Source organism: Hylaeus anthracinus, unplaced genomic scaffold (assembly GCF_026225885.1).
Source record: "Hylaeus anthracinus isolate JK02 unplaced genomic scaffold, UHH_iyHylAnth1.0_haploid 11981, whole genome shotgun sequence".
Lineage (NCBI taxonomy): Eukaryota > Metazoa > Arthropoda > Insecta > Hymenoptera > Colletidae > Hylaeus > Hylaeus anthracinus.
The window spans coordinates 4,689,366-4,705,764 of record NW_026534329.1 but is presented as its reverse complement, the minus strand read 5'-3'; the positions used below and the strand labels follow the sequence as shown (position 1 = coordinate 4,705,764).

Here is a 16,399-nt window from a genome sequence, read left to right as displayed (position 1 = left end):
AATTAGATAAATATTCTATGCCATTCATGTTTTATTAAAAAAAAAAGTCTTGCAGCTCCTTATGGAAAAGCTTTCAAATTCAAATACCGACTTCGTTTTTCGAGACCAAAAATTTTGCTCATTTCTGAATTTTACTCGTGCTACCATCCTCTTTGGGGCTATGATGCAGATACGTATCCGCTATCTGGTATCGATTTTATGCGACGATTCGTGTACTCTGCCATTTTCCCCGAGAGCATCGTCGCCCGTATTATCTTATTTACATCGCATCGTGTAGTCTAAAGACAAACGGAGTAACTCGGCCGGGCAAACAACACTTGGTTCACAAGTTCCACGCGGGAACGATTCGTTACCCAGTGTTCGGGTCGAATTGATTCGGCGGACGTGTTTTTCCTATAAACATTCGACAACGCGATGGTCGTCAAATACCGTTCCATGCGTTTCAACCAATTCTATCCGCGACATTCCTTTGTAAGTGTTTCGGAAGGTCGCAGTTTGCTTCACTAGCTCCGGGCACCAAGTCTTACTGTTTCTACAATTCGAAGACACTGGCGAGAAAACGGCTTTGACACGTTGGTCGCCCAGAAATCGGTGACGGGACTTCTCATTCAGGAAATAAAAAAATTAATTATAATACATTACAATATTTTAAATATACAAGCAGGAATGTTTGAAATTTATCTTAAATATGCTCGAATGAAAAATAATTAACGCCAATACAGAGTGTTGAGTAATGAGTACATGGTTATTATAATATACATGACAAATAATTTTCTCCATCACAAGAATAAACCAGCACTTAATTTTCAATTAACGAAGACTGAAATTTCAGAGGAACTACAATTTCTCATTGAACTACTTTTTGAGAATGAATTACTCCATCAGCATTCAGCATTCCCTAGTATTTAATTTTCCCAATATGAAAAGGTGGCATCATGTCTGAATTCTGTTGATCCAAAGCTTCAGTTCGCTGATTGGACGTATCTTTCGCGTCTCTCTAATAAAAATTAGCGTCTTTCGTCTCTCATTTTCCACGATTTCGTTGCATTTCGGGGTGTCTTCGGCATCGGAGATCCCAAGGGGCCAGCTGCGATTCGCAGTTGGTTGGTCAGGTCGCAGCGATTTTAATTTGCGCCCAGTGAGTCAAGAGATTTGATTACTGGGGCGGAAGCGGAAGTAACGCCGACTGTTACCGTGCCACTCTCTCACCCAGATACCTCCGCTTCGTCCCAAACCGTCCGTATCCTCTTTCGTTGGCAATCCTAGTTTCCTTTCATGCGGGTCTATTCGAAATTTTCGTACGCTTCAGGTGAACAATTAAAATTCGTTACTACAAATAGACGAATTTATCGACACTGATTATGTAGGTCATAGTTCTTCAAAGCTTTTTTACATTGGATTAAAATTTCCAACAGTTGGTGTAATTTTTTAGAAAATTAGATCGAGGAAAATAATAAAGGACTAAGAACTCGAATATTAAAGTTACAGTGGCGCAAATAGTTATAGGTACAAAGTAATTTTTTATAGTAGGTATTATGAAAAAGTTATTTCTCGGAAACATGGTTTAACTACAGTTGCTTACTAGTGAAGTTTATTAGAGTAAAACACTTTCGCGAAGTTATCAAAATCATTAGATCCTCGCGATGCAATGGTAGATGAAGACGACGACGATTTCAAAGATATTATCTACTTTTTTCTCCACGATCGAGACATTGTAATTTAAACTTTCAACGTCGAATTTTATTCGTTACCCTTCGTTTGAATGTACTTATTCAAGATATTCTCCGAGCACTTTGCGTTACACGGGAAAAGGAAACGCGTCCCTTTGGCACGAATTGAAGCTCTAAGCTCTAAGAAGGAAGATTTGCGGAGCTTCGTTTGCAGAGAATCATTTTTCGCGTTTGCGGGTATCCGCCCCAGAAACTCGTTGGAAACGGTTTTTAAATCGCTCTGTTTCTCTTGGACTGCTATTGTTCTTATGACGTCGCTTTCCACGATCCACCATTTTCTTATTATCCGTTTGCGTGTTAGCGCTTCTTCTTTCACCGTGTCTTTCTTTGACCGCAAATTCCTTCTTGATTTTCGTTCGTTTCTTCCGCCTTTACCCAATCGGTAGTTCTCTTGTTCCTCGTTTCGTTTTTCCCCGCCTCGAATCCAGTCCATTTTAAACGCGCGGAGTTCTTGCTGTTTGAGTTTCTTCGCAACTTTGCTCGTTCCTTCACCGAGCTGCGGTTCGGTTCAGCTGTTTCTATATTCCCTCTAAGTAGAAACATATTCGAAACGTGTTGCTGCAGGGCCGCCGTACTTATTTCTTCGTCAAGCAGTTGGAAGTACACAAGTAAACTTCTTTTTTTAGAACGGAGCACTTTGTTCATTACTCTGTTTCCCTTTTATACTTTGTTAGCGTTTTTACCTTATCCCTGTTTAGATTCTCTTATTCTCATTTTCTCTGCCCTTTGGACTTTCTCGTGACCAGTTTACTTTCTTATTATTTTTCTTTTTTACCGGTAATGATGAGTTTTTAATTGCGTCCCAACTCGCCGGTCCCAACCGAGTTGCTTATTTCCAGACAATACTGTATTCGTCTACCGTTATGCTTCTGCTACTTGCTTTAAACAGACTTTCTCTAATTAATTCTCCGTCAGAACCGTAACTCCGTCGTTTCATCGTCTACTTTTATGCTTTTGCTACCTGTTTTATAAACAATCTGTCCAACATTATTCAAGAACGACTCAGTATTCAGTATACAAAGTCTGAGTACTAATTACAATATTAGTGTACATTTCATTCTTTTATCTTCTTCTCCAAAACCATCTACCTATTCGTTCCTCCGTCTATGATCATGCTTCTACTGTTTGCTTTAAACATAGTTTCTGTGACTCGTTCTCCGTCAGAATCATAACTCCGTCGTTCCATCATTTACTGTTCTTTTGCCTTTGCTACCTGCTTCGGACAGAGTTTCTCAAACGCAGTCGACTATCCAGCACGCTTCGCAGCTTAGACAACTCGTCGGTCCGCCTCGGCGAGCCTCGCGAATTCCGCGACTTTTACGCTTCAAACTCCTCATCGGTGGACCACGTCCGCAGAGTTTTGGCCGCTGCTCGCGACCATCAGGCCGCGAAACGGAAAGAGGAAAAATTGTTGACCCGCTTCGCGACGAGGCAGCAATTACTCTAATGATCGTCCGCCATCCTCCCCAAACGAGGCTTCAGTTTCTTTCTATTTTCTTCGCAGTTCTTCCTCCTTGGCTGTCGGGAAACGCTTTAACTGCCGTAATCGCCCTGCGGCCGCGGCGATCGTGTTCAATTTCAAGTAACTCTCGTTTCTCATCGATTGGCGCCTTTGACGTTCTCTCTGGTCCTCTTTGACGTCGCATTTATTGTAATTTTTGTATAGCAACCTTCCCTGCTGCTTTCCATTGGCCAGATCCGCGTTTCTCTCGTTTCTTTTGGTATTAATTGATTGGTTTTAATTTGTCGCGACGACTTCCGAAAATGGAGCCCAGGGGGAGGCCAGGCGGGGGCGAACTCGGACAAGATGGAAAGAAGATCGAGACCATTCGTAATTTAACTCGTTGATTAAGCCGTTGCGCAACGATGTCTTCGACTTAATTGCCAATTACGTTTGTCCACGCTGCGCACGGAAATGGAATCGGACGGGAAGCTTCTATTTATCGTCGCGCGATTGTTCGACCGCTCCTATTTCTTTTGTTCTTAGCCACCAACTCGCACATCTCGCCTTGCGTGAACTTGACACGGAAATATGAAGCCAGGTGTGTGTTGTTTATTAACCCATTCGCGTTACACGGAAATGTGGAAAACTCGTTCTTATCGCCGATATTTTATTTGAATTCCATTGCCAAGTAAATTGCGCGCCTAACAGAAAAAGAAAATGAATCCTTTAAAAAGCCACAGTATCCGTTTTTACCCGACGAAGGCCTCCTCTATGTATCTCATTTCCAGGCTCGAGGGAGGATTTTTCGATTTCAGACGCATCCTTTACCCAGTTGCATCCGATTCCCCTGTCGGTAACCGCCGACTTTTGTCCCAGTTACTCTTTATTTAAGTTCAGTTCAGCCTCTGCACGCGCTGCGAAGTCTTCTGAATGGAACGGAAGCGCGCGGAAACTTAGAACAAGGAAATGTTGCCCACCGCGAGGCGCACTTTTTTCCTCCGTTCGTTTCTTTTCCCTCCAACTTGGCCCATTTACTTATCTTCGTTTCGCTGCTTATTACCCATCGCCTTCCGCGGTTGGTTCTTCTTTTTTTTTTTTTTGTTTACCCCCCCGTTACACTTTTCGCATCTTCAGCTTTCAGCGTCGAAGCTTTCCCGGGGGAAAGCCGGCCGTCGCTCATTTTTTTCGATGCGGGAAACTTTTCACGCGAGTTCATCTGCTTAATTCGCGGCATACTTTTCGTCTCTCGATTTTCGACTCGCTTTTGTTCTCGAGCTTCGCCTACCACGCCCCTCCACTCCCTCGACGTTGCTGGTAATTTTTTGCCGATAAAAATGATTAAATGTTTGGTAGAATGGGTTCGGTTAAAAAATCCGTGGCTCCAAGATGCGACGATGATTATACGTTGGTCGTTTTGGAAGTTTTTGGAATATTCAAATGTAAAGTTTGACGTTAACTCGTGAATTATTTTTTTTTCTCGTACTAATATAAAAAATAAAACAAAAATATCCAAGGTGATCTTTCGTTCTTAACACTAGGTTTAGGAATGTCATTTTGACCCATTCATAATTCCACAAGGTTTCACAGAAACCGTTTATATTGTTTACCAATCATTTATATTGACTTTTATCCGTATAAAAACACAAGCATACATTCGAATTCATTTTTATTCAAGCCTCCTAATAAATTTCAGTAAACCTCAACTTACTATTGCTTTACTAATAAAACTCTGATAAGAAATCTGCGTAAACCTAGCGTTAATAACAAAATATGCTTGTAAATCTACCGCTGATGAACCACTGATGTTGTATTTTATTTAAAAAACAAATGTCACGTGTCCAAACGCAATATAAAGGCCCGTAACATGACAACTAAGGAAACAACAAAATTTCGTCAGGAGAACTCGCAGGCCAAAAGCTGCTCTAATCGATACTCATTCTCTCGTTCGCCCGTTCCTCGAGGAAAACTCGTTTTTCCTGTGTCAGGGTCTCCGATCGAGACAGAGGCAATCTTTTCTCGCGTCATGTAAACAGTTTTCCTCCTCGACGTGGATGTCTGCGACCGTAAATTCGCGCTCTGCGAGTTACTATCGGCGAAGCGCTCGCAGATTTCGCTCGTCGCGAATTCTCGGGGGAATACCGCGCGTAAAATCGAATTCTGCCAGAATTTTCCCCATTCTGTTCCAGCGTGTCGACGTCGTTTTATCCACCAGTCTGCGAGGGAATGTCTAAAATCATCGAGGGATCTCGAGCGTGCAACGCGCCAGTTTCGTTGCAGGAATTGCTTTATTTGCGCCTCTCGAACGCGGATCTCTCCGACGAAAGCATTTTTCAGGCCCGTTCGACGAGGAAAGTACAATGGACGTGGCGTGTCTGAGGCAAGAACGGTTGAATCGATTCGACGACAGCATGCGAATTGATATTCAGACGTTCTCCCTTTCTTTCTGGGTATTATTTCGGTTGGAGTGGAGAATCGCGTGACTTCGATTCGTTGGATCAACGGATGCAAATTACTGGTTCACTCTTAATTCTGGATTCTACGGAGAGGTTCCTCCGATGCGATTACGTCTTCCAGTTTGAAATTTTGCAGTATCGTGCGTTATAAGGTCATGTATTCTTGTCTTTTCTTTTTTTAATCTTGAAACTTACCGAGATTAGGCGATAATCCCTTATTAAACTACATCAGACCACGAATAACCTTTCAAATCTCTGAACTTCTTCCACTTTCGTCTCGATCATCTATTTTAAAGCTTAGCAACGATCTTCTTAATTGAGTTAATCAGGTCCTAAGATAGCAACTTTCAAATTATTTACCTTCGATTTCTCCTTCCATTCTCACCTCAATCATTTAGTTTTATATTTATCTTGCCAGGATCTCTTCGAGTGACGTCAAATAACGAATAGCCACGCTTTAATCTCTCCAGTTTCGAATTCACCTGTCATTTTCATTTGGGTGGTCCATTTTCAGTCTCATCCTAACCACGATCTCCTCGCATCAACGAGGTCGTCCAAAATTATGTCAAGCCACGAGCAGCCATGCTTGAAGTTTTCTAATCTCGACTTCACCTTCCATTATAGTCCAACACATAAGGAAATTGTCCTTCCAACCTCGTCTCAATCGTCTACCTCAAGTCTCATCTTTACCATGATCTTCTGAGATCAACGAGCCCCTAAAAACTGACGTCGAAGCGCATTGTGCGAGCAAAGCGTCATACGCAATGTGTTAATAAATATAATCGTAAAATGTTGAGTTTCATTGCACGTTAAAAACTGTACGAATCAGGTTTCCTTCCATGCATCCCTTCAAAACTAAGGCGTCTCCGAAGAGTCGTCGTGCAGCTGTCATTTTGTTAGAAACGACCACGAGAAAATCATTCTTTTATTATTTATTAATACCATGATAAATCCCTGTTTGCGGAATTTCGATCGATCTCTTTACTTCTTTGAACAAAATTCCCGAAATATGCGTATTTTTACCTGCGCTACAGTGGCCTACACCCTCAGTCGTAATTCGTGGCGGATGGCGCGGTGGTCTGGCTGTTCGCGATCGATTCCCCCGTCTGAAGAAACGGACAATTAGGCGGGCACAGAGTGCGAATTCGTGTCGACGGATTTCGCGGAATCGAAAGACGAAAGAACGTCACAGGGGCCGCGACGAGGCAAGGCTGCGCCGTCGACACGGATGCGGGTGGTGCACCACACAGTTGCACCAGCCGCAAGGACTGCACGTGTGCGCTGCAGCCAACTGCACTTCCCTGTACGTTGAACTATCGATCGTTTCAGGGCGGCCGCGGGCCTTGCACCGAACCCCTTTTCGTCTGGACGATCCGTTCGCGGAATCAGACGCAGCCTTGTAAAACTCTCCCATTTCGTTTACCGTGTCCCTGGAACATGTTCGATTGCATCTAATAGATGGTGGTCATCGACGTATCCGCCCAATTCGTCTTACCACTTGACCCTCTGAACCCAGCATTGCGCTGAAAGCTCTTTGACGTCACGATTCTACGGTCAAAAACTGCGCAGAGTCCTCTTGATAAATAATTGAACTTTGATACTGGTGAAAAGTGGACGTATTGGTGTAACTCTTCTGCTTTCATTTTTAAATTAAAGCGGGTGCTGTTTCAGGAGAAAGCAATTATATATTGGACGGTTCGAATTTTAGGTTTTTGTGTTATTTTATTTGGTCGCTGTATATACGTTTATAATGGGGTTGTTTGGATCACGAATTTTCCAATAATTAATTCAATCTTCTTCTTTATTTTATATCGAGGACACGATTACTTTTACAAATTATCTATCTAAAATTCTAGGAGTATAATCGTGTTCCAATATGTATACATTAATTAATACGTTGATCGATTTAAAACGTCAAATGAATTCGTGACTGAAATATGTGTCATTTGATGTTTCAAATTATGGTATCAATCAATTATTTAATTTTTGACAAGAGTTTCGGATGCGTGTTCGTATTTTACGTTTAGAATATTCCTTTAGCCATTGCTTGTTTAATTTTTATCGATCATTAAGGAGCGGTAATGATTTCCTTCGTCTTGATTACTTATTTTTAATAATTTAAGGAATCCTTTTTGAATAATCTCAAACTCTTTCTCGAAACAGTTAAACAGGATACAAAAAATTCTATTCGGAATAATAAATTCTTCTACAATTCAATATGTAATTTAAAAATGATAAACTTTCTTTGCTCATATTTTTAATCGTCGTATCTCTTGGAGTTTCGACCACTAGTTGCACTAAATTGTAGTCTCCTATGGTCTTCAGTTATCGAAACCACAGATTGAAAAAGTTTTCACGATTTCGTCGGAACCGTCATATACCCAGTTGATTCAGAATTGCATTCGAATAGAGGAGAGTGGTTTTGTCCCATCGAGATTTATTTACTCTCTCCGATCTCCGATTGTTGATTCATCATATCGATTGCTATGCGCAATTCAATCGGGTGCGAAGAGCTTTCGGTCGGTTTTCTGAAATTTATCGATTCCTACTTCGTTTAACGCTGTAATTGAATTCTTGGACAATTTCTCGTTGCGCCGAACGTTTTTCCGGCTCGCTCATTTCCGGTTGATGTGGTGTTCAATGCGCTGATCGAATTTAGTATGTCGGCGGCGATCAACGATGGCGATGGACCGCGTTTTACGTTTTGGATTAGCGAAAGCTATTTAGCTTCGCGAGCGTTGAATTAGCAAATGTAGTTGCAGTATTTCCACTCGATACCAATCACGAATTCTATTTGCAACTCTATTTGATATATAAATTTCGCTCTATAGGAACATCGAATTTCACTTGCCGGATTCATTATGCGAGTGCTAAATGTTTTAATTATTACTGTTTTCGGTTTTATACTGTGCTCTTGTAAATATTCGAATCGCATTGCCGAGGAGATTTTTCGTACTCCAATAAAACGGTTCTGATGACATTTCGTTCGATTTTTTCATGGATTTCCTGTTTCGTCTCCCTTCGTTTAAAGCGTGAAATAGTAATATCGTTGCAGGAAACTGGATCAGGTTTTGATGATCGAGTGTTCCTGAAACTGAATTTTTGCAGTTTTTTTTACAATCCCGTTGAACGCGAGCGGTTGTTTGTTGGAAACAAGAAACCCTTTTGGTCGCTTTCCTTTTGACTTTTTCCCATGTATTCCCTTTGATACGTGATCACGCATTTTCTTCTTAACAGTTCTTTACTTGAGAGAGATAATTTATGTTATTAAATATTTTTATACGGTTATTTAATAAATTAACTAAACCCTCACCAATTTCGACTTATTTATGCACTTTTTAACATAGAAAATTCGCGAATTGTTGTTTCACGAGTTATTAAACAATTTCGCGTCTCTCGCTGGACCAAAATATCGCAAATTCTTCCGTGAAATTACACGTGCCAACCACACAGCAATTTTTGTTTCGTTGGCCTCCGTTTAGCCGAGATCATCGTTTGTTCAATTGCGAGCATCGCATTTCGACGCTTCGAACTGCAATAATTTTCCCGCAATTGATTTTCGCCATTGTCGGTTAGCCGAGAAAATAACGCTATTTTCGGCGTTTGTCTGCACCACGTACGTGTCTTTTTATTCGAGCAAAACGATAATCGGACTGTTCAAACACGGGTTCACGCGCTTTTCACCCCGGCGATTGCAGAGCTTTTTCGGTCGATCATTTTGCAACGTGAAAACGGATTTTATTCGACGGTATATGTTCTCCCATTTCCTATGGAACGATTTCTCTTCTACACGTTGCGTGTTTCGGTTTTTTTTTCCATTTTCAATGAAAATGCAAAAATCTTGGCCTCGGGTATAAACCCGAAATGATTTTTATTCGTTCTAGTAAATAAAGCGACTGCCCTGCTTTTTTAATTTCTTCCTTGCATAGTCAATACTTCAACGAAAAAAATTCCCATTTTCTGTAGTTTTAGTAGAATAATGTATACCTTAAAATAAACGAGATCGGAATTTTTCTTTGTTATGTTTATATGATTTACCAAAATAGTATTAAAATTAATGGTTAGTTAAAAATAACGATTTAGGTACCATACAGCACGATCTTCCTCCTGCTTTATCGATAGCCTTGGAATTTTATACCAATTAAAATTATTAATTGCTCCTGATGCCAAATTGAGAGTAAATAAGTCAATTACTTTCTACTCGTAATAATGATTTGTTTATAAGACCTTTAGTGAGGCCATTTGCCTTATTCGTAAATTAAAACATTTTAAAGATACCTAAATGACAAAACTTTATAATTATTCAGTGTTTGACAACCAAACTCTTTACATTTATTCACTCGGCAAATAAACCACTTGCATATAAAATAGATTAAATCTTTCTGGACAAGTGCAGCATCGTTTGCAAAAATGTTGCATCTGGATGAATTGAAAAATAAGTTTCTGGACGCAATTTTTAGTTTATTGTTCATTATTCGCGTCGCAATCCCCTGAAGGAGGACGATCGATGGTAACTGTTAGGTCGAAGACAATGGCGAAACGTCTAAAGTTTGTTGGAGAATTACGGCTGCGACTAGTACCTGTGAATGTCTCATCGATCTCGAAAGTTCGCGCTGCAAATTGCTTCAGGTGAAGGATAGTTTCGCGAACTTTGACGCGTTTCTGAATGCAGAGTACACGAGTCGTTGGATCAAGCGTGAAACGTCGTCATCGATACGGTATCTAGCTCATCGCGAGTCACTTTGTGTCTGATCTGATCGTAAATCGTGCCAAAAAGATATGAAATCTTCCGAAACGTGAATTTGTGCCTTATTAAAAGAGAAACGTGGACCCTTCGTCGACTGGGATACACGGAGACTTCCGGTCGGCGCAGGAGCTTCACTGATTTCGGTTAAAAAATTGAAACATTGAAAATAAGAATGCCGTTTGTTGGAAAATCGAGTAACGAATGAGATTTTCAAAGGTTTTAGCTAAATGTGAATTAAATGAAAAGCGTTCTGTTTAAATAATGTCTATTATTAATATTAGTTCTGTAATCCTTGCTTTTAATTCGAATTCAGTTTGTATTGATGTGTGCTGATATGTACCTCCTTGTAATTTAAGTATTAAAAATATTATAGCATTTATTAATAATAATATTTTGATCTGGGATATCACAGTCGAGCCAAGTAGTTTATTACAAATGGCGAAATTCGAATAATTTTCTAATGAACCAATATTAAGTTTGTAATGTTTACAGGAGGATTTTATTAGCTTCTTCTTGTTACTAGCTTCTTCGTGGCATAGAAAGTATATACAATCAAAATAATTAGAAGAAAATAATCATAAAATACACAAATAGTAATAGTACAAATAATACAAAAGAATACGAAGCAAAAATATATGAATAAATCCATCTTGCCAGAATTCAGATCTTTATTAATGGTAATTTATACATAATTTGAAGTATTAAATTAATCTCAAAGTTACCTTCGAAATTTCCAAGATCATACATAAGACTCGAATACTCGCAATCTCCAAAGTAAGTCCGCGCGTAACCTTTGATAATACCCAAACAAAACAAAAACCAAATGAAAATCAGAAAACATCGAAACAGCTGTGCCAACCGGTCCCTCTAAAAATCTCCCTGTCCACGCGATAGGTCCACACCGTACTCCCGTGTACGATGAAAAGCGTGTGTACGCATGTGATCACATTTCACACGGCGGAGAACCGGCGCCGTTCACGGCACGCTCGGTCTCGCGGTGGAGAAACTCTTAACTGTCTAAGGTATCAGTATCGTGTCACCTGTGATGGCGATCTTGCAGGACCACTTGCTGGTACCCTCAAGGACGATCAGTTCGGCCTGCTCGAGGCTGTCTATGTGCGTGTCCGGGTCGACTGAAAACGTCGTGCTGAAAAGAAGACAATGTCCCCGTCATCGGTTCGTCCTTCGACAACCTCTCGTACCAAACACTCGACGACACGTTCCGCTCGTTTCTCAGCCGTCGCAGTCTCTCTCCAACCCCGCGGAGGGTCAGCTCAGCGACCATCTGGCTGCCGATCGACCGGTTGGGTACCTTACAGAGGCCACCGAAGGACGTGGTAAGGACTGTCTCGAGGCGGAGATCGTCGAAGCTCGTTCAACGTCGTTCGCTAGGCGGCTAGCCGGAGGATTCTGTGGCTAAACGACTCGGCAATCGTGTCGAGCGAACCGTTTTACCCGCGGCCTCTCTCCCGGGTTTCGGGAACGCGGAATTCGCACGCTGGAGGCAGTCGCTCTTTCCTCGGAGCTAACGATCACGTGCTTGCGCGATGGAGAAGGTTTGCGTAAGCGGGGAGCTCGTTCGTTGACGAACGGATGCGTGGATGTCGTGGAGCGGCGTTTTCCCGCCAAGCTGGAAACGTCGACTGTGAATCGGCTTCCGCGAGGGGGGAACAGTGGGGAGTGAAGAAAAGCGACAGAAGAGAGAATAGTAACAGCTTTCGCGTGGCTTTGAGCGAGAATGAGGACGGTGACAGAAAAATGTGGGCCGAAGAATGAAAGAGTCGGTCGAGCTTTCTGTGAAGGGGAGCGTGACGCGGGCTGACAGAGAAATTCTTGAGGCCGGTGCGAACGATGCACGATTGAGAGTAATGACGGAGGAACGGGGCTTTCGGAATGTGCTAAAGTATCGTCTGGAAACAACTCGTATTTATTAATTGGCGAATACACGAAATAAGACGATTTGTTTGCTCTCGCTGCAGAGGTTGTTCATTTTTCTTGGATTGGATTCAGAGCCACCGACGAGCTAGCGAAGGAACGAATAGTTCCCTAGTTGCTTTCTCTTAGGTTACTACAGTACTTAAATTTCGCGAATTTACCTACATGTAGAAACTTCGAACGTGTACCCCTAATATTTTAGTCTCGCTCGAAATAGGCAAGAAAACTATGAAAGGGAAGTACTTCGTTGAAATAGGTGAAACAAACGGAAAATCGCCGAAGGTTATAAACGGCATACCCCTTGGAGAGTGCTAGAACCCTATCCAGCAAAGGAAAGAACGTTGGAACAAGTATAATACTCATACAGAGCTCTCTGCAGGAGACTAGAATATAAAATTACAAAGAAAATATTCATAACGGCCACTCTTGGTGCGTTGCTCCTTTCAAGAAATATTTGAAAGAAATACTTTCACTCCAGATAACATTTGTTTGAATACACGACGAATATGCTTCAGTTGTTTTCAGTAAATGTTGTTTAAAAAATGTCGAATAATTATGCATCAACCTTCGTTCAGACAACCTTCGTGTATCAAATTTCGGTTCAATTTTTGGTAGCTTCAACCCCTAATGAGATACTTGAATATTATAATTCGAATAACATCCCCATATTTTAGCTTCAGCGTGGATTTAAGGAGACGCAACAGTCCGTTCGAATAGACGCGCGGGCGACAAATATTTCAGCCGAACTCGCAGAAATCTCCAGCCGAGCCAGCTTTCGTTTCGATCCTCGTTGGAACAACGGGAACCTAGAGCCCGCGGGTATCGCGTACCTGTACGAATTCTCTTTGAGTGGAACACCGCGACGGGGGCTTATTTCGACAGGGGTTAATCCGCGAGCGCTTCGCTGCTTTGCATATTCCACGAACCAGCGATCGATCTCGACGCATCCTCGACGTTCGAACGAACAGCGTCTGCGTGTAATTCCGACGCCACCTGTTAATCCCCGCGACGATGGAATTAGCGTCGGTTCGTTCGGAGCTGCTTGTCAGCGGGAAATAAGAAAACTTGTTGCGCCGGATGGCGTGGCTCGTCGCCAACTTCGAACCCTTCAATTTCGCTCACGAAACCAAGGGCCTTCTGGAATGGCGGATGTTCACGAAAGCTGCGTCTTTTTGCGGACAAGTGGATTAGGTCGAACCAACCGACGTCGAGGAAGCGATAGACGTCCAGAGAAGATGGACGTGGTTGGCTTGTTGCGAGTATACCGGCGGTCGATGGTTACGTGTTGCGTTTTAATTAGGTGGGTGAACCACTGTAGCTTAAGAGATTATTACACGTGGAGAAAAAGGACTTTTTTAAGAATTTTTATCGCACATAACGAATGATCGTGGAATGCCAATGTTTTTATACGTATTAGTAGACATGTTAAAAAGTTTTTGTTGATTTTCAATGATTTTTTTCTGTGATACAGCCACAAAGAATAGAATAATATTTATATGACATTTCAAAAATAAAGTGATGGTGAAGAAATACTTATAATTGAACTCTGAACGATGCAGTAAATACTCTGCTTAATTTCATGGGACAATAAATACCTTTCTTCAAGATGGTTAAATATTATCAATTATATAATGTATACATATGATACAATATAAATTTTACAGTAGAAAAATAAAAATGAAAAAGGATCATTGATATTATGCCATGAAGAAACCAAAAAAGTACTAAATTATCAGTTTCATTACCCTTCTAGTAAACTTATCAACTTCCTCTCGCAAAATTACTTCAACCCCCGTTAAAAATGTCCACGCATAACCACCATGGCCAAGATATCAGCTTTTTGTTTATCCAAAGTCCAACGAAACATGTAGAACACATCTGGTCAGTCTTTCCACCGTTGATGAAACACGAAAAAGAAAACAATTGACATCGTTTGTTAGCAGTATTTGCCACGAACAGCAAACAAGACGCAAGAAAAGATCTATTAAGAGAAACGTCGTTCACCTCGATCGTACGAGGTCCGTTTCATGGATTACAATTTTCAGCTATTCTCCAGACAGCTATTGCTTCCGAAAAACTCGTACGGGGGTCTGCAACGTTGCTGGGATCTCGAGTTCACGTTGCAAAGAAACGTTACGCGTTACGCTTCGACGACTGCGAACTTCAAACAACCTGTTCTGTCAGAACTGAATGAAATCGGACGTGTCTAATGCGCCGAATGAAAACTCCACGCACCCTGTCCGTCTCTACAGACGAGCACGTGCTTCTTTCACGCTGTGCTTTCAAGTTTCCCGTTTGTACGTTTATTATATTTTATTTTCGTTCTGTTCGATAGAATCCCGTGAAATTCTGGGAATGCTTCGATTGTGTTACCCTGGGCTCGTAACAGCCAGTGTACGGTGTGCTTCGTTTAATGTAGAATATTCAGATATCTCACGAGTGGAAGAAGCTACCAAAAGAATGTTTTCGCAAAAATGATTTAATACAGTGGAGGATACTATGCGGAGTAAATAATTCTTTGTAAGTGAAGCGGTGAGGGAGATTTGACTTGGACTACTTTATTTTGGATGCAAATGAATATAAAATTTCATTTAAATACAATAATTTGGTTTTCAATTCTCCCTTACTTCTTCACATTTACAAAATCTTGCTTACTCCATATAATATCTCCAGATAAATTAACTTGTTTTTTTAAACCTCCCTTACCACTTCATTTCCAAAAAAATAATTAATTCATATAATATCTCGCAACTCCAAATGACTAAATTCCAATTATCATAAAGTAACCTTTCAACCTAATTTTCAATACATCCACCAACACCTTGCAAAGTCGAACCTCGCCTCGATGGAAAATCCTTTCGAGCGCTGTAGGTAAGAAGAAATATTGCGTTGCATCTTGTATTATGTACTATTCAGAACAGAGAAGAATCGAGGATCGATGAAAGAAGCATCAGGCGGCCGACCGGGAAATATTCGACAACTTTAAGCGCAATAAATCTGGCGATATATCACGGCTGGCTGGTAAATCGCTTCCGATGAACGTCGCCATAGCATCGAGGACATCGGTTAGGCGTTGGCTCACGAAGCCGGACCGATAGAGCCGGCTTAGCTTTGACAATGGCAACGGTATATGCCAACGGAGCTCACAACAAGTTGCCATGTGACCTTAATGGACTTTCGATTGAATTCCTACGTAGCAGAGGGGAAGCCTACTCGCGCGATGGATAACCGCACGACATACGATACACGTATGTAGGTGTTCGACGAAGAAGCACGCGCAACGATACCTGTTATTCGACGAGTAATGTGCCCGGGAATCGACGACACGTGATATATGCTATTTTTACATTTGACTTCGATTCGCGTTCAATTTTGACTGTGGTCGAAGACGGTCGATTGCTAATAACCCTTCTATAATACTCCCTAGACAAAATCTGGTTATATGGTAATAAGAAAAGGAATATTGGCACTTATTTTAAGTGGAGTTTCTAAGACACTGATTATGAACATCATGAAAATGAAAAAGTACTTAAATTATGATTAATTTAAGCAATTAAAAAGTTATACATATTTAAGATTGATTATCTATATTTATTTATGAATTTAATTATGAATATAATTCTAATAAATCAATAATTGTTTGAAATTACATCAAACGTAAGATTTTATGGATTAATATATAATAAATTTATAATTAGTATAAATAAATATTATTTACACTAAGATCCTCATTTGTAGTAACAATTACTCTCTACATTTTTTGGAGACTAGTGTGAAAATGTTTAAATTTGTAACAAAAGAAACATCAACTGCATTCGAAAGCTAAATGTACGCGAGAATGAAGCTTTTAAATTTATCTCTTTTAACGAAATTGTAGGTTTCTCTTTTCTTTGTTTGAAGAAGAACAGGGAAAGCTTTTAGTATGCATGCAAGAGGGAGTCCCTGTTAATTGTACTCAAACTCCTGCGAAACAATGTTATGGAAAATTCACGCTATATGAGGGGTTGTTCGCGTTCACTAACTCCAGAATGTCTTCTCTTGACTTTGACTTTGAGAGTCCACTTGAGCTTAGATTTGATCTATTATTTAG

The 16,399-nt window shown here is 40.9% G+C and overlaps 2 protein-coding genes across 2 annotated transcripts in view; both read right to left on the bottom strand.

Annotated features, from left to right (window-relative positions):
- LOC128885518 (uncharacterized) overlaps positions 1 to 16,399 on the bottom strand; it is a 224,820-nt gene that overhangs the window by 18,983 nt on the left and 189,438 nt on the right. Inside the window, exon 9 of the mRNA XM_054139599.1 lies at positions 11,415 to 11,521. Within this exon, the coding sequence (XP_053995574.1) occupies positions 11,415 to 11,521 (107 nt within the window). The remainder of the gene's footprint in view (positions 1 to 11,414; positions 11,522 to 16,399) is intronic.
- Positions 1 to 16,399, bottom strand: part of LOC128885526 (RNA polymerase II elongation factor Ell) — a 255,314-nt gene that overhangs the window by 182,709 nt on the left and 56,206 nt on the right. The gene's annotated exons all lie outside the window — the stretch shown is intronic.